This window comes from Hipposideros armiger, unplaced genomic scaffold (assembly GCF_001890085.2).
Source record: "Hipposideros armiger isolate ML-2016 unplaced genomic scaffold, ASM189008v1 scaffold_242, whole genome shotgun sequence".
Lineage (NCBI taxonomy): Eukaryota > Metazoa > Chordata > Mammalia > Chiroptera > Hipposideridae > Hipposideros > Hipposideros armiger.
The window spans coordinates 1,040,103-1,061,950 of record NW_017731592.1 but is presented as its reverse complement, the minus strand read 5'-3'; the positions used below and the strand labels follow the sequence as shown (position 1 = coordinate 1,061,950).

General features: G+C 55.0%; 1 protein-coding gene and 1 long non-coding RNA gene across 3 annotated transcripts in view; one reads left to right on the top strand and one right to left on the bottom strand.

The window, feature by feature from the left end:
* Window positions 1-13,078, bottom strand: part of UNC5A (unc-5 netrin receptor A) — a 59,645-nt gene extending 46,567 nt beyond the window's left edge. Inside the window, exon 1 of one of the 2 annotated variants that reach the window (XM_019655644.1) lies at window positions 12,785-13,078. In XM_019655644.1, coding sequence (XP_019511189.1) covers window positions 12,785-12,854 — 70 coding nt within the window. In that variant the 5' untranslated portion in view covers window positions 12,855-13,078. The remainder of the gene's footprint in view (window positions 1-12,784) is intronic. The other variant, XM_019655645.1, reaches the window with a different exon arrangement.
* Window positions 13,079-13,604: 526 nt separating this feature from the next.
* LOC109389787 (uncharacterized) overlaps window positions 13,605-21,848 on the top strand; it is a 67,019-nt gene continuing 58,775 nt past the window's right edge. Inside the window, exon 1 of the long non-coding RNA XR_002125459.1 lies at window positions 13,605-14,268. This is a non-coding gene — a long non-coding RNA (uncharacterized LOC109389787). The remainder of the gene's footprint in view (window positions 14,269-21,848) is intronic.

Here is a 21,848-nt window from a genome sequence, read left to right as displayed (position 1 = left end):
TGTTTTATGTGCCACCTGGGGGTTAAATGCCCTGCACCACCTGGCCACCTCTGGGTAAATGTCTTGCCTACATGGTCATGTCTTTCTCCCGAGGTTGCTGTGCTAGATGTCTTTCAGGTTAGGGGTACCGAAACCCACCCCAAACTGGCATAACCTAAAAAGAGGAAGGTCTTGGCTCAGGGACTGGGAAGGCTGTTGAGGCAGCTCATAGGACAGAGAATAAAGCTACAGGGCCTGAGTCTGTCCCCAGAGCCTCCGGGCCACCAAGACGTCTCCCGTCCTGCTGGTCTCTGATCTCCCTGTGCCTTGGCTTCACTCACCGCTGCTGCCAGGCTTTCCACAGAAGGGAAAATGGTTGCCGCTGGCCCAACTTGGACCAATCACCATGCCCGATCTCCCCCGGGATTCCAGAGCCTGGTCACATGCTTTCCCCTGGGAGGAAGATGGGCCCCATGACTGACAGTCCCACCAGGACCATGTGGTGTTGGGGAGGAGGTCATGGGCATGTGAGAATGTGGGCTGAGTAGTCAACAGTAGGACCCAGAGAAACGACAACACAAGTCAGGGTGGGCCTGGGAGTGCAGTCCAGGTCAGCTCTGAAGCCCTGTCCTCTCCAAGGCCACCTGCCACCTGACCACGGTCTCCCTGACAGGCCTCAATGACAGCGCCTATTTCAACAGCCCCACCAACTGGGAGCCTGCTGCCTCAAGGGTACTCGTGTCACTGCTTGTTAGGAAGGTCTTCCTCAGCCTCCTATGTCTCACCTGCTGGCCCTGGCCCTGCCCTCTAGTATTACACAGAACAAAGCAGATCCACGTCCCTCCTGCCATCAGTGCCCTGAATTAAACAGGACAGCCCCATTGCCACCCTGACCTTTTGAGGACCTCTCTCCTAGGACATGACCTTACGTCTGTCCCTCCGTTATCCACTGCATCTGTGAGCCCTGACCACCTTGTTACGTTCCCTTGACTTAAACTGGCCACAGCCAGTTCCTGTCGCTTGTGGCCAAAGTGCCCTGACTGAGGGCCATGCTCTGGGTAGGACCTGTGTGTGTTGGGAAGAGGCGGGGCGGGGGAGCTGCCTTGGTGGAGTCCACGTCCCATGGAGTCCTCTTGCTCTTTTGCCATTTCCTCCATCTTGGCTCCCTGTTCATTTTTTTTTTCTGACATCACTTCCCCAGGCTTGAAATCTCTGAATCATGTTTCCCTCTTCCCCAACCCTCGCTCCCCACACGCAACATCCAGAGGCTCCTCCTTTCCAGTGTCTCCCACATCCATCTCTCTGACTCCAACCCTGCTGCCTGCTCACTGGGAAGGCAGCCCTTGTCATTTCTTGCCTGGATGACCACCGTGGCCTCCTGGCTGGTCTCCTTGCCTCCGGCCTCTCCCTGCTTCCATCCATCCTCTATGTGCTGCTAGATTAATCTTCCTTAAACACTGCTCACTGCCTGTCACTCCCTGGCTCAACAATGTAGCCAGCCCTGTCGCTCCCTGGTCCCCTACAGGCACTGTCTGCTCCAGCTGGACTGTGCCTCCCGGTTCCCCTATACACACGCTGTCACCAGGGAATGCCTGTGAGCTCTGCCCCTCCCTTCACTGTCTGGCCCAATCCCGCAACATGCCAAGGTGCCAGGCAGAATTCCTCTTCTCCTTTGGCTTTGGAGTCCCTACAACTTGGGAGTAGAGGAAGATGGGGGTGGCCAGGGACCAGTCCTGAAGCCACAGGCCAGCCTGTAAGCCAGTAGGTGGGTTGTCCTTGCTTGGCCTATCTGGGCTCTTCAGTGTCACTGTGGCCTCTCTGTAAGGGTGAAATTCAGTAAATCAGTAACGCAGTTAGAGTTAGCTAGTTTGCAGTTTGACTAACCACATATCTCGCTATCTAGGCACCTGTAATTAAACTTAGTTTGCAGTTTGATCCATCCTGATATTCATCTGTTTTCTCTTCGTTTCTCCCCTCACTGATTAACTGAAGAACTGTTTTATTCGCTTTCTCAGGGCTACTCATATCTCATTAATTAACAGAATCCTAACCTGAAAAGAGTAATTTCTTAATCCTGAGGCGCCCGGACACTGGAATCCAATTTACAACTCCCTTGCAGTTTTTACTGGTGACGCGTAAAGTCCCAGGTCACAGTGGCTGAGTCCAAGTCCGAGTCCAAAGATGACATTATCTTCAAACAGACCAGACCCCTGGAAACAATGTCAGCCCTCGGACCTGCTTGACCGACTCCCCCTTTCCTAAATGGAGCTCAGCCTGGCTCCAGAGAGCCCATCATTACAATGTCTGGAACTTTGCAAGCCAGTCGACATTACATTGGTAGCTTGAAATAGGCGGTGGTGGAAGTATTTACATCACGGAAATTGGCAAATCAGTCCCCCAGCCCTCCCAGAGAGCCAACTGTTAAACATTTATCAGCATGTCACTGCTGGGAGGGAATGCTGACCACCCTCAGAAGGGCATCCTGGCCTATGGGTGGTGGGCTTCAGGCAATTCACAGCAGACACAAGCTCCCCAGTGGAGCTAAGGGTCTGAACAGAAAGGGGTCTTGAGAAGACTGGGTGGGTCTCAATGATATACTTCTGGCTGTGTGATCCCCAAGCATCTGGAGAAAGGACTCTAGAAAAGTGTCAGCGAGGCTGCAAGACATCTAGGCAGGTTCAGAGTCTAGCCAAGCATGTCTAAAATGGAAAGATGGCCCAAACCCAAGGACAAGGTCACCAATGAGAGGCATGGAGCACAGAACCATGCAGAGCAGGCTGAAGCTTGTAGAAAAGGCAAAAGCAATGTGTGGCTGGAGGGGGCTTGGGGGAGGAGGACCAGGAAAGGGTGGGCCTGCTGACTAGAGGGGGTGGGGAACTGGGAAGCAGGCCTCCCCATTCCAGATTTTACAGTGAAATGGAGAGTGAGGACTAACTCTAGCACAAAGGCACTGAAGACCAGAGGGGATGTCAGGACAGGCTAGTGGCTGTTCTGAATAAGGTCAGGTCTCTTGGTCCTGGTAAATCACACAGGTCCAGGCAGGAGGCCTGCTGAACCCACTGCTGACCTCTGAGAGAGTGGGAGTGGTCATGGGCAGGAGATGTGTGAGCTGCAGTCTAGTTTTCACAAAAGGAAGCAAGTCGAATTCGGTGAAGGGGTCAATTAGGTTCTTTGAGTGCAAGCAACAGAAACCAATTCTCATGAATGTAAGCAAAAAAGGAAGTACTGGTGAGAAATTCAGTTATTAATAGAAGGGAAAAGAGGCTTAAAAAGCGGGCTCTAAAACAGGAAAGAAGCCAGGATGGGGAAATCACTTGTCTCACCTGGGCCCTGCTGCTGAGATGAAGGGGCCCCCCAAACACCCACTAAGGCTGCATTCTGGTGGGAGCAGGGATGAAAGCTGGACAGATACAAAACCCAACAACTAGAATAGCCACAGACTGGTGGACCTGATACAAACCTCAGGCACAATTCTGGTAGGGTTTCTCAGTCAGCTGCAGATGACCACGGGAGACAGGGACGCTGAGACATGCTGGGACCCCCATGGCCCCAGCACACCAGATCAGCTTCCCTTATTACAGGGTTACTGTTCTGGTGGATCAGGGCCAGGCTGGAAACGGTGTGTCTGGATTTCAGCCAGGTACCTGATAAAATCTCTCCGGATCAGCAAACAGAGATCTATGAACCAGATGATTGCACTTGTAAGGGAATGCAAAGCCTGTTGAACGGCCAGCATCGTTTTCTAACAGAGCCAGTGTGGATCCAGACTCAGGGCTTTACCTTGGAGCCACTGGCTATGTCCCTGTGCTATTCAGCATTTTTATTAAATACTCAGGCAAAATGTATTGATGACATACTGGTTAAATCTGAGAAAGATGTGCCCATCCCTTCTCTGTGGACAGGAAACTGTGAGTGGTGGCAAAAGGCCTGGGTAACAGGACAGTAGCATAGGTGGCTTGGGCCCAAGCTCAACCGCATAACCACGATCCCTGGCTGTGGGGACCGGCTCACACATGGCACAGCACTTGAGTTGGACCAATGAGGAAAGACCTGGACATTTGTTGGATGGCTGAGGGAAGAGATGCTCTCTGCACCCTCACCCCCCCGCCCAACACACTCCCAGAATGGGCCTGTAAGTAACTCCTGGCAGCCACCTTGGGACTGTGAGGGGAGAGGTTGTTGGAGAGCAGTACCAGTGCCCCAAAAGCAAAGATGGATTCTGGTCACACTGTTCTCCCTGGATCCAACCATGCCTGAAGCCAAAGTTGCTATCCCTGGCTTCTCAGTTACATGTACCAATAAATCTCCTTTTTTGGCTTAAGCCAGTCTGGGTTGGGATTTCCAATATTTGCAACAGACACACTTAGTATCCTGTGCTAGTCCATGTGAGGGCATTGTGCCACAGTGGGGCGAGCTCCTGAGACTGACATCAGAGGCAGGTAGTGAGGATGTGGGGCTGGGGAGGGGGCTCAGAACCAGGCTACTTAGAGGACTGGAGGTGCCAGGCCGGAGCTCTGTCCTAAACAAATAAGAAGGGTGAAGCCATCCTGAGTGGCCCCAAAAGGAAGAGCCAAGGGCCACTTGGGGGAGCTTACTGGGAAGGGTTCCCCTTCATCATAAGAAACTGGCTTTGAACATGGAGTCATGTGGCCTTGAAAGAGTCAGAAAGCCAACACCCAGGGGCTTTTGTAATCAAAATCCTGTGGCCTGGACAACAACCTTGCCCCGGTTTAGGAAGTGAAGGGGTGGTGGTTCAGGAGGCGGGATGTAGAGAAGAAAATGGGCTCTCGGCGGTGAGGGGGTTAGTCCCAGACTCAAGGTCCCCTGACTTTCTCCTGTGGTCTTTCAGATTCATGGGGCACCAGACAAGGCCCTGATAGTAAATGGCCACATGGGAGGAGGCGGACTAGGGGAAGATCAGGACAAGCAGTAACAAGGTCCCAACTCGGCCACTGTTCTGAGCCTCGGTGTCCTCATCTGATAAATGGGACTAACCTCACCGACCTCGTGGGTTTTCTTGAGTCTCTGATCAGATGATGCAGGCAGAGCCCAGCACTGGCTACAGTTACTACCAAACTAGTTAAGAATAAAAAAAAGTGACAGTCTACAGCCAGCCACGGAAGGCTCTCGCTCGTCCTGCCCCAGGCTTCTCTCCTCTTAGCAGAAGGAGAATGCGTGTGGGTGTCAAAGACCTGGATTGGAACCTCAGGATGGCGGGGACCTTGGGACACCTTGCCCTCTCTCATCTGAAAAATGGGACGACCACAGCGGTACACTGGAAGCCACTGGCCTACAAGAGGTGTTCAGAGGATGGGGGGGTCTCCCTTCCGCGGGGAGGTCAGCCCGGGGCTCTGCAAGTCCTACACGCCCCAGACCATCAGTGGGGCCCACCGCCAGGGCCAGGAAGACGGCGGTGGCTGCAGCTGGCGCCGGAACCTGGGAGCGGCGGAGGCCGCCAGCCGCCTGCCCGGAGGCTGGACGCCTGCTCCCCGGGCGGCAGCCGAGCGCTCAGCCAGGAACTTGTTAACAGGCCCCGAACAAAGAGCCGCTAATCCGGCGGGCGGCCGCGGGCGGGCTAGCGGGCGGAGGGACCCCGCCCCTTCCCCGCGCCGCCGCCGAGTTCACCGCGCGTTCCTTTCCCGGGCTGCGCAGGGGCGAAGGCGGGGGGCGCGGGGCAGGACGCGCAGACCCCCACCCCGACGCCCTGGGCGCCCCTCCCCAGAGCCCGGGTGGTCCGGTGGCCAGGCGCTGATGCTAATTGCCAGTCCCCTAGGCTCGGGCTCCCATTGGCTCGGGCGCCGCCGCCCCGCGCTGCTCACGTGTCCCGCAGCCCTCCTGGCCCAAGGCCTGCCTATATATAGCCCGGGACCCTGCCCGCCAGGTACGTGAATTACGGGGTGGGGCTGTTCTTGGGAGGGGGGTAGGCTCCCATCATGCTGGAGACACTAAGGTAGCACTTCTACCTGCCTGCGCCTGGCACCCCTTTTTGTGTGTGTGCGTGTCGGGGGGGGGGCGTAAGAGCTGGAAACATGCAGACATGGGAAAACCCAGCAGCCCCTCAACCCCATCTGGTCTCCGCCCCAATGGGGGGGGGTAGGGTCTAATTCGGGGAGTACCACTCTTCAGGCTGTCAGCTGGACATGCTGGGGTGGGACACTGGGAGTTCCACCTGCCACCCTAGCTGGGGAGGTGTATGGCAGAGGCTGGATACAGGGTCCAGACCTCCTCCCCAGGGGTCCTGCAGCTTCCCCTTAGGCTCAGTTCATCTAGACTGACTACCCCTCCCCAAATCCCAGCCACATGTTTGCCTGGAGCTCAAGGTGACCCTGAGCCTTCCAGACGGACACAGCTCTGACATCCAGGCATAAGGAGGAGCTGGTCTAGGAGTCTCACCTATCAGGAACTGGCCCTCCGAGCTCGCACCATGGTGGGACTCAGGCAGGGACTTCAGGGCCCCCTCCCCCACGTGAGTGGGATCTAAAACTTCCCCCCTTTGTGGCCTGCTTCTAGGGATGAGCAGCTGCCACTCAGGCCTTTCCTGATCTCTGCGAGTCTCCCTTCTCCCCATCTCAAACAGGGCTGGGATGGGCCAGCCAACAACCACAGCCAGTAACTTCTATATGCCCTGCCCCTGGGCATCAAAAGGGGCAAAGGAAAGATGCTAGGCCTGTCCCCATCTCGAAAGGGAGGCTTCCCCTCAGGTCTCTGCCCTCCCACCTGGACCCCTAGCTGTACCCTCTCTCACAAAGAGGACACCAAAGACTCCTCCTCTCCCCCAAGGAGAGGACAGGACAGTGCCCTCTGCCATATCCATCACCATCAATGGCAAACATTTACTGAGTACCTACTGTGTGCTAGGATTGACATGCATCAGGCCGCCTAATCTGCACGACTACTCTGTGAGGTAGGTCCCCTTTATGACTCCGTTTGAGTGACAGGGAAACTGAAGACATGCAGGGAGGAGAGGATCCAAGGCCAGGACTAGGGTGATGCACGAGCATGCCAAGGGCACAAAGTTGAAGGAGGCACTCACTCTCAGGGGCTGACCCTGCACTTGCGTAACTTAAAGTCTGCACCCAAGGCACCTCCCTTGCCTCACCCTAACTCCAGCCCTGGTCTAAACCCAGACCCCTGCCAACTCAACTGTCCAACCACCTCCTCCACCTGCCTGGGGTCTGGCTCCTGGGACAAAAGCCTGCTTCCAGCATCTGACATCAGTGCCCAGGAAGAGGGTGGGCCTCAGGCACTCGCATTCTGACCTTCTGGGGGCCTTAACAAGGCCTGTTTCTGCCACTGGAGGTGTTTACCAGCTAAAGCAGAGCCCTGCTTCCTGGCTTGGGTGCAAGGTTTCAGTTTCTTCCCCTGCCTCACAGCCACCTTCAGCCCTGCCATAGCAGTTACCTCGCTCCAAGGCAATGCAGGCAGCTGTCACCAGGGTGGTTGGTGGCTTTAGCAGGTAGTGGGCAGGTCCTCATACCTGGGGAAACCTGCACAGTCCACCCCAGACTCCCACGGCAGCCTCCCTGGGTACTAACCTGTGCCCCAAGAGAGTCATCAAGTCCAATCCTTCAGTATACAAAGAGACAAACAGCCCAGAGAGGTTAAGTGATTTGTCCAAGATCACACAGCAATCAAATGGCAGAGCCAAGACTAGAACTGAGTTCCATCCAGGGATCCCACCCACCTTTCCTGCCATGTTCTGAGTGTCAGGGCTGATCATCAGCACAGAGTTCCAGGACAAGCTGAGCCCAAATCGTCGTCTTCACAGAAACCCCAAAGAAAGCTCTGGAGGAATCAGGCCTGAGTCCCTGCAGGCGGTGGTGTATGTGCAGATGGGGGGTGGGGGCAAGGACTGCTGCCTGGGGCTCCTGTTTGGGGCTGGAGCAGTTAGAAGTGAAGCGGCTCACTTGAGTGAACTTCTCTCCTGTCTCTGGGCTTGGGCTCTGAAGCAGCTTAAGACCCCGCCCTGTCCTAACTCGTGCCCCTTCGAATGCCAGGAAAATGGAGGAAGCAGACAAGCAAGCCATAGGAGATTGGTCCAAGTCAGGGCCCACCCTAGGGCACTCTCTCTATGTTGCTCATCAACTTATTACTAAAACCCCAGGTAGCAGATGTGACCCCATTCTACAGATGTGAGAGAGGCTGGGGAGCAAAAGTTACTTGTCAGGTGACTTAGACTGCCACCCAGGCTCGTCTGCCTCCAAAGCCCCTACCTTATCTACTCCACCTGACAGGAAGAGGGGGCCAAGGCTCCCCCAAAGGCAGGAGGACTCTCCGATGCCACTCTCATGGGAGCAGACAAGAAGAATCAAGGGGTGGGCTGTATAGAATTAGTCACAGAAAGCTGAATGCCAATCTGGGTGGCAAGGATGGTTAGGGCCCAGGGGCCAGACTCTCCTGGGTCTCAGCCTCAACCAGGAGCCCAGAGTAGGTGCTGCACAGAGCAGCCTAATTCTTGATGTCAACTCTAGCCATAAGGATAGGGGGTGGGGCCTGAGGAAGAGGCCACCAGGACAAATGGTCAGGCCAGGATGGGCAATGCTATGGCTCAGTGCCCCTCAGCTCCACCTTCCAGGGGTTTGAGTCGGCAGGTCTGGGACCCAGAATGACATTATTCACACCCATTTGGGAACATCTATGCCTGGGAGGGGTGGGAGTGGGCAGGGAGGTTCTTAGTCAACAGATAACAGATATACACCTTGTGCAAGGGACCCACAAACACGGACACTCATGAGAGCTGGCTTGCCGTTTGTGTAATGGGCCGGGGCACAGCCACCCCATGGTGGGGGTCACCTTGCTCATCCCTGCCCTGGACTGATGTCATTTCCAGTCTCCCTGGAGCAGGGCAGTTTGTGTTTGGGGACAGGGATGGGGAGGGCTGCTGAGGGGGGCAGAGCAAACTTCCTTCCCTCTCCCCAGGCACAGCAGCCCTCCCTGCCTAGCCAAAGAACCCAAACTCAAGAGGAGGAAATAAAGAGAAAAAAGAAGCACTTTACTGGCCGTGACTCCAAGCATGTTGGGGGCTGAGAGCAGGGTCCTAGCCCCATAGACAATGGCAATACTTGTGGGAAGCAGTGAAGTGAATGACAAAGTGGCTCAGGCCAGAGTCATCTGGCAGTGGCCCCCAAGCCCCACATGCCTTCCAGGGCCAAGGAACCAGCACCTCTGTCCTGCAGCCCACTCAGAGCTCCTCACTGTGCTACAGCCCCTGCATGGGCCCTGGGAGGAGGTAGGAAGGCCTCTTAGAGGACTGTGGGCTGAGATCAGCAGAATGGTCTGGATAGAGCCAAGGATGTTGGGGTGTAGGGTAGGCAGCATGGCTGGCAGGGCCAGGGGACATGGTTCTGTAAGGCAAGGGAGCTACAGTTCAGAAGCTGGAGCTTGTGGGGGGTATGGATGTCCAGTCCACCAGCAGGCAGAACCAGGAAGGACGCCCCCCTCCCAATGGATCAGCCCAGGGGAGTATGGTAACTCAGGGGCTTCCCTAAGGGCCCCCAGGCTTGGGGTTAGAGACAGGCACTGGGGAGGCACAGAAAGCGTTCTAGTGGGGCTCCAGCCTGGGCAGCTGGAGCATTAGTCTAAACGGAGGAAGCTCAGGAGGGGGATGAGCGGGGGCAGCCATGGCACTGGTCTAGGTGAGAAGGGTGAAGGAGAAAGGGCCTGCGGGGTGTGAAAAGGAGGGGGGACGCAAGCAATGTCACAAGTAGGACTGAGCTAGAGGACTTAGTTACAGATTAGACATGAAGCGTGAAGGAGACAGGAGAGCTGAGAGAGAGTCTAAGGTTTCCAGCCCTGGGCAGGCGGAATAGGGGGAGCGGGGGGAGGCAGGGTCCCTGGGAGGGCGGGGGCAGCAGGACAGAGTTGGCCTGGAATGAGCAGGCCCAGGCATGCATGTGTGTAGACACATGTTCTCAGGCGACAAGCCTAGCATTAGTCTTTACCTGGGGGAGTCCCCCACCCTGGGGCCTAAAGCAGCACCAGGCAGGAGGAAGGTATGTAAAGGCGGGAAGGGGGGGGGCTGGACCCCAGCTGAGGCCAAAGTTGCTGTTCCTAGGAACCAGGCCAGTGCCTCTTGGTTGGGGGTTTGGTACCTGGATCAATGCTAATCCCTGGGCTCCTGAGGGAAGCCCTTCCCAATACAGGTAAAGGGGAGTCAGGACACCTGGGGGCCCCAAATCTAACCCATTCCATCCCCAAAGGAGAGTGAGTGAGTGCAGGGTATCTCTTAGCCCTGAAGAATTAAGACACTCTCCCCGCAACCAACTGCTCCAGTCTGGAGTTGGGGGATGGACAGAGGGGTCCAAAACCAGCTCTGAGGATGGGGGTGGGGCCTGAGGAAGAGACCACCAGGACAGATTACTGGGGTCAGGATGGGCAATGCCACGGCTCGGTGCTCCTCAGTCCCTCCTTTCAGGAGAGCCAGCTCCCCACGGGCCCCTCCCTCAAGGACTGCAGAGGTTTGCGTGAATACAGAGGACAGGTGTGTGTGGTCCACAGGGGCAGAGAGGCAGGTCCCAGCTGTGTGACTGGGTGTGAATGGGAAAATCCTGTGAGGCTGGTCAGTCCCTGTGTGCGAGCGAGGACACAAAGAGGGGCCTACCAAGTGAGTGTGCTGAAGAGACAGGCTTTTGTGTGACACAGGGTGGGCGCCTGGCCTGGGGAGCAGGAGGCTGCTGTCCATGCTGGCCCCCGGCGCCCCCTGCCACCTGGCTGGCCACTCACACACATTTTCTTCACTGGCTACTGTTGCTGAGAAGCTGATGGGCGGTGCAGGAGAAGCCGGGGTCATTGCAGGGCCAGACCTGCCTGGGCACATGTGCCCAGAGCCTGTGGGGGACAGGAGTAAGGGTCCCAGGTGAGAATGAGGGCCCTTCCATGCCCTTCAGCAGCTCCTCCCACAGGCCTGTGAGTGGATGCCCAGAGGCAGGCTGTGCTCCAGGGCAGCCCTACGGCACTAGGGCCTACCTGTCAGCTCCCTGGAAACCATGGACCTGGCCCCAACAGGTGCCCCACCAACCAGAGATGCAGTTCCCCTATTCTACGGCCTCCTGAGGAATCCATGTGGCACCCCTCCCCCCAGGCTGTGGTGCCCTGATGCACCAGCACCTGTCACCTACTTATCTATACATGCTCACCTGTGCAACTGCTCAAAACCATCACACATGTGTGGCCACACACATACCAGTGCTACACACACTTCCAGGCCCTGTCGTCACCAGGGCACACATGCCAACTCACAGCCCTCACACGTGTTCACATGGGCAACATGCAGACATGATCACACAGACCTCTCACACATTCGACTCAGTAAACCTTCCCTGGTCACCTACTCAGTATCTGGAAACACCTTTCTTGTGTGAGCACCATGAATACCCCCAGCTTACCATGGTCAGTGGTGCAACCCGCACCCCTTGAGTGTGGCACACACACTCCTGACACGCACATGTGTGCAACATGAACACAAACCCAGCAGCAGTGCAGCCTCCAGCTCAGTCAGGATTAGAAGGGGAGGTCATGGGGCAGAAGGGTTTGTTAAAGTGAGGATTGGGGGGGGGGATGGAGAAGGGCGATAGAGTGAATGGGATGGGGTAAGGGAGGACTGAGGGGGCTGGATGGGAGGGTGGTCAGGCAGTGGTGGGTGCAGGATGTACTACGCAGAGACCCTTAAAGAAACAGCTATCAGTCTCAATCATCGGGCTGGTCTCTGAGCAATCTTTCATTGATCTATCAGTCTGGCTTTGCATCTCAGGAACACCAACGCTCCCTCCTGACACCCCTGGGAATAACAATGGCCTGGACAGGCTGGGAGACACCCCCCACGTTCTCAAGGCAGCAAGAATCAAGAATTGCTAGGGCCAGCCCCATGCCCCCTTGATCACGTAAATGACCCCTCCCCACCATACACACGTTAAGTTCAGCCCTGCTAGTTGCATGGGTGGGGAGGGGGGGGCAGAGATCAGGGGGCCCCAACAGCTCATCCTGAGTGGAAGCTCAGGAATAGCAGACAAAGGATGCAGGGGACCCCCCACCCCGCCAAAGGAGGTGGGCTGAGGGCTGAGTTACCAAGCAGGTTAGGGTGGCCGGTGGAACACCGAAAGGAGGAAGAAGGGCTGTGCCGTGAAAGGGAGAAGGGAGCGGCAGTGGACCCACCGCACACAACTCCGGCCCCCACGCACCAGGGGAGCCTGGAGCCACAGTCCCAGTCCGGGGGCGCAGTGCTCTGTGCGGGCGGCAAGGGCTGGGGGCTGGTGTATGCGCCTCCACGCCTGAGTGTGTACGTGTGCGAGCGTGTGTGGCGGGGACAGAGGAGGACACTGTGTTCTGGACGTGGGCAGAGGCCAGGTGCCAAGCTGGGAACTGTGAGTAGCTGTTTGAGGCAGATGCTACCGGGAAGAGGTATTTTAACCACCCCCCCTCGATTTCCAGACGACCGGGATGTGGTCAAACACCCTCTAATCTACGACCCTTAAAGTCAGGTTCCCTGGGGAGTTGATTCAAACCCCTGACCCTGCTCTGGGGCCGGACAAACAGCAAACTTCCCCCGCCCGGAGGCGTGGGGCGCCTACACCCGCCAGCCCCGCGTGCGAACAGCTGCTCCTGGACTTGGCAGAACCCAGGCTTCCGGGGTAGCGCGCGGGGAAGCTAAGCAGCAGCGAGAGGCGTCCCCCGCGTCCCGCCTCTCAAAGTTTGGCCTCGGGGGGCTCCCAACTGGGTCCCGCACCGCGGGTCAGAGACCCCCCCAAAGCAGCAAGCTTTCGCGCGCACGATTCCCCGCAAGCCTCCCCAGAGTGTGCGCGTGACTCACCCGAGCTGCGGAGCCAGGAGGCAAGGACTATGCCCAGGAGCGCTGGCCACAGGCCGGGCCGGACGGCCATGGCAGCGGGCGGGCGGGCTGGCCGGGCGCAGGGCCCCGTGGGCGGGAGGGCGGCTTTCAGCGCCTCAGCCCAGAGCCCCAGCCTGGGGCGCCCTCGGGGCCCATGCCAGCGGACTGCGCTGCCTCCGGGCGGCGGGCTGCGGGGCGCACGCGGCGCGTGGCTCCCTTGGGCACCGGGAGCGCAGCAATGCAGCCAGGGCGGAGCGCAGCGCCAGCCGCGCCGCGCACCGAGCCAGCCGCCGCGCGGAGCCCGCAGCCGGGTAGCGGGCCGGCGGGCGCCGCAAAACACGGACTGGAGTAACGGAGCCGGGCGGCGGCAGGGCGGGGCGGGGGAAGGAAGGAGGGGCCCAGCCGCCCGGTGCCTAACGCGCGGGCGACCCCCAGCTCCAGGGATCCCTCCTGGTGATGCTCGAAGCTCCCCCAGGGAGGGGCTGGGATGGTGGGCGGGGGGGGCCTCCCACCGCCCCTCGCGGTCTCCAGGGACCAGGCCAGGAGTCTGAAACCCGGAGTGGATCAGTTCTCGGATCCGGGCTCTCCCAGGACCCAGTCTGCGCACAGGTGGCCCGGGAGGGGTCCAGGCTGCGGCGACCCCGGCGCGGCGCCAGCCTGCAGAAAGCCACCCCGGGCCGGGGTGCCCGGGGCAGGTTCCGCTGCAGTCCTCTCCCCGCACCCCACCCTACTCCCCGCCTCCGGGCTGCGCTCCGAGGCCGTCAGCGCGCCGTGGTACGCCACTAGCCCGCGGCTTGGATAGGGGACTGCGGGAGAGCGCCCCGGCCCCGGCCCGCCCGCATAGGTGCCCTGGCAGCTCAGATTCCGGACCACCTGCAGTCCCAAGCACGTAACCTGGTAGGCCCCAGCATGACCCAAGGTTTCCCTAACCCCACGGCGCCGTTAGCCTAAGGAAAACAACCCCAGGGCGCAGCGTATCCGACTGGGCGCGCAGTGTTTGCGTCCGGAGCGCGCACAGCGCGGGAGACGTGGGCGTGAAGGAGCTAGCTGGACTGTAGGAGCTGGAGAGACCTGGGATAGGGACTAGGCGCCTCCGCCTTCAAGCTCTGTGACCTTGGGCAAGTCACGTCGTCTCCCGGAGCCTCCAGCAAGGACTGCTGCTGGAGTCTCCTGTTCCCCACCCCCATTCCCTAATCGGGTTAAAATAAACAGAGGGTTACCTAGAATGAGAAAGGAAATGATAAGCGCGTATCAAATGCACTGGGCGAGTAGTCAGAAAAGGAGAGGGCTCTACGGTGGGTGGGGAGGGGGATGAGAAGCGTGAGGGCAGGATCTCAAACTAAAACGTCTACAGTGGCCCGACGATAATACAAATGGATGTTGCACGCTGGGCAATATGAGTGGTCTTCGCTCCACAAAGAGATATGAGCTCGCCTATATTTCTTGAAACATGAGGCCCTCTCTTGGTATGTCTTTTGTTTCCTACTTTTGATAGAGAAAGGTTATGAGAAATGCTTTTGCTTTCCTTTTAATTCTATTATAGATATATAAAAAAATCAGCCAATGTCTAAATACACATCTGCAATCACTGGGCTTCAGCGCCAAGGAGGAAACGCCAGCGCTGGGGACTGGGCACAGGGTCCCATCTAAAGGGACAGCTGGTTCTTCTGCTCCAGGTGCCAGTTGGGGTGTGTGTGTGTGGAATTGGGGCTCAGTATTGTGCATATCTTCCAATATTCCCGTAGATTTCAGTAGAAATAATTGTATGTAAAATCTTCTGATTTAAAATCTTTTAAAAAAAAATTAAACCTCTAATGAGCCCAGATGAAAATGTCCACAAATATCCACCAGCTTCTGGTTTTTGAACTGTGCTTTGGGGGTTGCTTGTATGTATGCCATGTCAGGAGGGCCAGTCTATCCAACTGGGGTGTGTGTGTGGCGGGGGGAGTGCTGTGTTTCCAGGCTGCTCCCTCTGACACCAGGACCCACCCTGCTCTTAGAGAAGAGGTGGGTAGGTGAGGTGAAACAGTAGCAGGACCTGCATTTGGGGTTTCTCGGGGAGATGATTAGGAACTTGGGTTTGGGCACTGGAGAGAGGTGGTTGAGGATGAAGGACTGGGATTGGGGGCTGGAATGTGAGATGATATCACAATGGTGTGTGCTAGACTCTGCTATGTCCTTACCTCATTTATAATTTGGTTTGATCCTCACATGCAATCCTGTTAAATAAACTTTATTATCCTCATTATACAGATGAGGTAACTGAGCCTTGGGGGAAAGGGAAGTGCCTTATGCCCAGGGCCAACCTTATTCAATGATTGCAGGGCTAGCTGAGATGTGTCCCTGGGAGGTTTAATTTCAATGTCCATACTCCTTACATTTCCTCCTCCTGCAGTTTCTGCTCTGGGATTCAAATTTGGGAATAAGGTTTGAAGTACAGGAAAGGAAAGATTCTCCTTTTCTGTTCAGTTCCATTGATGTGTTTACTTCCCTGGCCCTCTCTCTTCAGACAGAATAGAATGGTCTGTATAGCAGTCAGGATAGACTCGGTTATGCCGTGGTAGGAAAGAGTCCTCAAATCTCAATGGCTTAAATCAACAAAGGTTTATTTCTCATTTGTCCATCATGGGTCTACTGCTCCAGACCACCCTCACTCATGGACCCAGGCTGATGAAGCAGCCACTCTGGGAGCTATGAGGTTGGTCCGTGAGGCAGAGGAAAAGAGGGCTCTGGAAGAACACTTACCAGCAATCAATGGCTCAGCCCAGAAATGACACATGTCACTTCCATTCACCATTCATTGGCCAGAACTGGCCCCACAGGCCCCATCCAAGAGGGCCAGGAAGTGCAGTCCTGCCATTTACCTGGACAGCAGCAGCTGAAATATGTAAAAGCAGCGTTAATGATGACCACAGCCTCCAGGCCCAGTGTGACCTGTCCCCTGCCTGCTCTGCCCTGGCCATGGTGGCCTCCCTTCTGTTTCTCCAGCATCCAAGCTCATCCCCACCTCCAGTATTTCCCATTTGCGTTTCTTCCTGGAACACCCTGTCTCCAGATCTTCATATGCTGGTTCCTTTTAGTCACGCAGATCTCAGCTAAACTGTCTCCTTCCAAGTGATACTCAGGGCATGTCAGAGAAAGGAGCAGTAGGCCCTTTGAAGATGAGGGAATACACATTTCACTTGAATTCTGCTTAGGAATCAGGAGGGCTGCCAGGAAGGTTTGACTCAGACCGGAAGGTAGATGACTAGGTGGGAGAAGGGTTCCTGGCATCTCCAACCCTCTTTGCCCTTCAGCCCCAGATTCGAAGGGAGAGAGGGCCCAAATGTCATCTAGGTGGTACCCCCAACAAGTGTGTGCAGCCTCCTTGCAATATCCCAGTGACAGGGCATGGGGTTCCCCTCCAACCATTCTGCTGGCCAGACACCTCTCTAGGGAGGAAGAATCTGCCCCTCACTGGGTTCATTCTCTGGGGCCACATCAAGCATGTGTGCTGCCTCTTTTCCTTTTGTTATTTCAGAAGAATGTTTCTTTTTTTTTGTTTCAGAACACAAAATCTGGGTCTATCTGGAATTTTCCCCCCTCCAGGCCAAACAGTTCTGCTTTTGTCACTGCATAGCAGTGGGGCTCTGGGGTCCTGTCCTGGACAACCTGTCCCCCACTGCAGGTGCTCTCCAGCGAGACTGCTTCTCTGAAGGTACTTCCTAAAGGGAGTCAGCACATCTCTTGCCCATGTGGCCTGATGCACAAGCAGTGTCCCAATTAGATGTTGGTTGTGACATCACACTGTTAATGCATACTGGATCAGGGGACGTCAGAGCCTGTGGCGAGGCCATCACTGACTTGGAGATATGCCAGAAGCTCCTGTGATGCTGGTTAACATACAAATATCCAGGCCCTACCCCTATCCTGATACTATGTCTAGGAATCTGTGCTTGTACCAAGCCCTTCCCCTAGCTATTTCTACTGATGCCAGTGGTCTGAAGACTGCACTTTGAGGCACACTGTCCTAAATCTTTGCCATAGGTGCTGCCAACAACTGAGTGTTTCCTATTTACCCTTGGCTTACTGGCTTTCTGAATTTAAATGTAGAGGCTTCATTTCATCCCAATTCTTTTCCATCATATCACGTTTAATCCTTCTTTCCCATATGGAACTCTCTCAGGATGTGGAGGCTGTCAGGCAGGGTACTTGCTATTTTCTTCAGTTTCCTATCATTCCCAGATGAGATGGGGGAGTCATACATACTTTCAACCAAGTCCTTACTAAACAGGTGGCTGAGGGCAGGACCAAGGACAGAGCCTAGTGGGTCCCCACTCCAGACTATCTTGCAAGTTGCTCTAGGACAATAAAGTCAGCTTTTCCTTCGTCCACTGAGACCATACCATTGTTTAGCTCACATCTCACTGCTGCATTCACTAAATAAGTGGAAAGACCCTGCGGAGCCCCAGACTCATGGGCATCCAGTTTCGCCCTGATCCACCAGGCCAGTAACCCAATCAAACAGGTAGTTCGGCAGGTAAGACTTGCTCTTGGTGACCTCACATTGGCCCTTAATGGTCGTTGCCCTGACCCCAATATCCAAATCTGCCCATTGCTCAGCATCTAACTTCTGTCCTCTGAAAGCAGCATCTTCCCGTCTTTCCTTTGAGGGATTACCCCCTCCCCACTGTCAGTGCATGAGATTTGTGTGGGGTTACCCCACCCTAGTTCCAGAGGATGACATATACTTTAGCCTGGCCTCTCAGCATCTACTGTCCCCTGAAACACAGTGATTCACTGGAGTAGGATGCACATATGACTCAAGTCAAGCCACTCAGGCTCATTTCTAGGACTTTTGTTGTAACTAAGGAGAGGAAGAATTTCTTTTCTTATTGGAGAAGAGAAGAGGAGACCCTGGAGCTGCCATGATGTAAAGAGCACATGTTTGAGATTGCAGCCTGGACAGAGAAGTACAGAGCCCGGAGAAGAGAGAGATGCTGAATCCTGGTTCATCACCATTCAAGATCCTTTGATCCAGCTGTTCTGGAAGCTGTCAGATATATCTTAGGTTTTTCCGTTACATGAGCCAATACATTCCCTTTTTTTGTTGTTTAAGCCCATTTGGGTTTCTTTCATTTGCATTTGAAAGAATGATACAGGACCATTCGTTCTAGATGCCTGTTCTAGAGCCTTTCCCAGGATAGGGCAGGCATTTATTAGTGCCTACTGTTTGCAAATTCAGCGCTACCCACTGGGGGAGTCTGCAGCCTGTGGGAGAACACATAGATGTCCTTCCAGTTGTAAGTTAGGGTGGAATGACAGCCGGGTCACCAGACAAGTGAAGAATGTGTGGGGGTGAAGAGGGGAGAGAAAACTAGAAATAATCCCCTTCAGAGGACCCCCAGCAACATCTGGACCAGTCCCTTCCACACACAGAACCCCAATACCCACCCATGCCCTGAATCCAGGAGAGAGAGAGAGAGAGAGAGAGAGAGAGAGAGAGAGAGAGAGAGAGAGAGAGAGAGAGAATGCCAGCACCCATACAGCTCCTGACATACATGCACTTCCCACACCCAACTCACACAGGCGCACGCTCGCAACAGAACACAATCGATAAAAATGCATAAGTTCCCTGTATATATTTACATACACGTAAACACACTTACACATATCCCACTTCTTTCCTGCACAGACTATTCTCATGCCTATTCCCCATGCTGCCCCATGCTATTGTATTTGAGAACTTTTTGCCTGGACCTCTCCTGTGCCTCAGCTCAGCACCTGCCATCTCCTCGCTTCCAGGACCAAGAACAGTGCCCAAGATTTCTTGAGACCTCAACACATGCCCAGCACAGGACTAACTAAGCTCCTTATGGTTTTCTGTTTCAATTCTCACAATCACTTATGAAGTAGATACTCATCATCCCCATTGTATTGATACAAAAACTGAGGCACAGAGAGGGTAGGTAACTTGCCTGAAGCCACTCAGTCTGTAAGGGGTCAAGCAAGGATTTAAACCTAGATGCTGCTCCAGAAATGTTTGCTGAGTGATTGAAAGAACATTCAGTCTAATAAATGGTTTTATTAGAGATACATGCTCCTATGATATATGTGCTATCACATCCAATACACACACACACGCATGCACACACACACTCAGAAACATGCACAAAGAAATGCTCACACCCAGAGACAACCTTTCCAGCTCCATGAGCTCCGTGGTATTGCCATCTCAGACTCTCAGGTTTCCCTGGCTACACAGCCCCCATTTCTAGTGTCCCCACTGGGCACTCTCAGGAAGGTTTGGAGGTGATGTGTTCCCTGCTGGAGGGCCTTGTGAAAAGGTGGGGGCGGGGAATCGTCAGGAAGGGGCAGGAGGAGCTGAGGAGGAGGACGGGATTGGACCAAGCTGAAGCCTGGCACTGTGCCCTCTGCAGATGACCTGATGAGCATTTTGCAGAGTTAATTTCATTAGCGTCTCTGGGAGATGAGCAATTAGCAAGATGCTCTGATGCCTTTAAAAGCTTAAGAGAGGGAGAAGGATGCCTTCCTGGCTTCCCCACCAGACCGCAGTGTCCCCGCCTCCCTGCTCTTTCTCCAGGCTCCCTCCAGCTCCAGCTCCATCTCCATTTCCCATCCACTCTCATCCCACCTTCCCCTCTCCTGCCATCATGCTTTCAGAGTTACTTCTGCCCCAACCTTGGCCACCATGATGACCCCTCCCTCCCTCTTTCAGGCTCCCATCTGTCCCATGGCAGCCCTTTGCTGGACCACTGCCCACAGCATGTTAATGAGTCCCCTGTGTTCTGATCACTCAGACATCCAGGGCAGGGGCTTGGCACTGGTCCAGTCCTCCAAAGAGGCAGATCATTTCTTTGGCACCTACAAAGGGCAGAGCCAGGTAGGGGGTCTCTGTTTTTTATTGATTTTGCCACCAGCTCCTTGGCAACTCCTAGATGGAGTTCCAACCCCCGACAGCTTGGAGCGCCCCTTCCAATTCCTGGAGTGGTCTGGTAGGCAGGCTGAGGTGAGCTGCACCCTCTCCCAGTGCCTGGCACACTGAGTGCCCAGGACTGGGAGGAAGCTGGGGCTCCTAGAAAGGAGGCTTAGGTCAGTGTAGCGGGAACATCTGTGGGTCTATCAAGCAGATGGAAAATGGGGCTGCAGACACCTTGGGTCAGTGTTTGTTCCAGACTCCAACCACATGGTCCTGGTCTTGGGGTCACACTCTTCATCATGTCTTCTCTAAGTCCTGGTCGGTGGGAGTGATTCTGGTCCAGCCATCAGTCTCCCCCAGCCTCCTTTGGGGAGGCCTGGGGTAGCCTTCATATAAAGAGGCTTTGATGGCCAGGGTCCCAGCCTTTGTGGGCTGATTCCAAGTTCTCTAGGACTCAGTGGGGGCTCCAGACAGACCCTCTCCCCTCAGGCATGATGGTCCCTGATTGTTCTAAACCCCCTAAGGCCCCAGAGTCCTTCCTCAGCCAGGGCATCAGAATCCCCTGGGAATTGGCTAAAACACAGGTTTCTGGACTCCTTCCCAAGCCTATTATGGGATCTCCAGGTGGGGCTCAGAAATCTACATTTTCAGAGGGTTCCAGGTAGGCCTTTGAGACTGGGAATCATGGCACATAATGTCAGGGGCCACAGGCCCCTGGAACCAGAAACTCTTGGTTCTACATCATGAATTCTCAACACGGGCAGTATTGCCCCCCCCCAAGGCAGTGGAAATTGCTTCTTTGGGGGAGGAGGTGGGTAAAAAAAATCTGACTCTTTCTCTATATAAAGTACAAATCTATATATAGTACATAAACAGATATACAGTGTATCTGTGGTATTAGAATTTCAGAGAGAGGGTTATTAGGAAAAAAATGTCTTCTAGGCTCCTTGTGGGGGGAGGGCAAGAGTGAAAAATAGGTTGAGAAACACTGGGTATGAGCGAAAGGTCCTAAGAAGCATGAGCATAACACAACCCCACACTCCACACCTGGACACACACACACACACATGCACATCGCGTGCACACACACGCTGGTGCATCCCACATACAAATGCATGGAAAGGCTTCTCTCTCGTGAATATGCAGATACACACACTCCCATCTTCACCCTCCCACACAGACATCAGGAGGCTCCAACAACACTGCATTAGGGAAGAGGAGACTAGGTGAGGGTTTTGATAAGCTTTTAAATAAATACGTGTATAAAAACCCCTTTACCAGAGCCTTTGCACTTATGAATATGACATCCGTGGCCTCATGCATCTGAGAACAGGGGATCCATGCTGTCGTCTTCATGCATGTAGGCGTGTTTCTGAGATGCTGTGTGTTCTGTTCATGGCTATGAAGGAGAATGTGTGTGCCCGTGTGTGGTGTGCAAGTGTCTGTGAGGTGTGTGCCGAGTGTGGGATGTTGTGACCAGTCAGGAATGAGTGTGTGCACGTGCATGTGTGCATGCACATAGGGCGTTCTTAGCCAGATACTTGGTCCCTAAGTTCTCCCCATTCATCATTGCTTACTTTTGCCAACACATAGTGCACAGTCCATAAATGTGTGCTGAATGAATGGATGAACAACTATCATTTACAAGGCATCTTGACCTCTGTTCTCTTTAAACCTCAGAAATTATCCGATGTCCTAGGTATCACTGTGCTCATTTCACAGATGAGAAAACTGAGGCTGGGGGCATTTAAGGCAGCACCTGCAGCAGCACCATCCACTAAGTGATAGTTGAACACAAGTCTTCCAGCTCTGGGCTTTCCCCGGGCATGTTGCTACCCTGCATATACTTGGGAGACACAAATGGGGTGGCCCAGGCTGAGTTCTCTGCAGTCACCTTGCACAGGGTCACGAGCAGAAGGGCTGCTGGAGAGGTGGCCATGTTGGAATACAGCACCCAGGGCCAGGCCCTCCAGAGAGGTTCCTGACAACCCCTGCCCACTTTTCCCCCTGCTCCACCCCTGGCTCTCAGAGCCCACTGCCCTGGCCCCTTGAGGGCCAGCTGAAGCTAGCGCACAGCAGATGGGTGGTGCTCACCCAGCACAGCAATTCTGACTCAGTTTCTTGGGG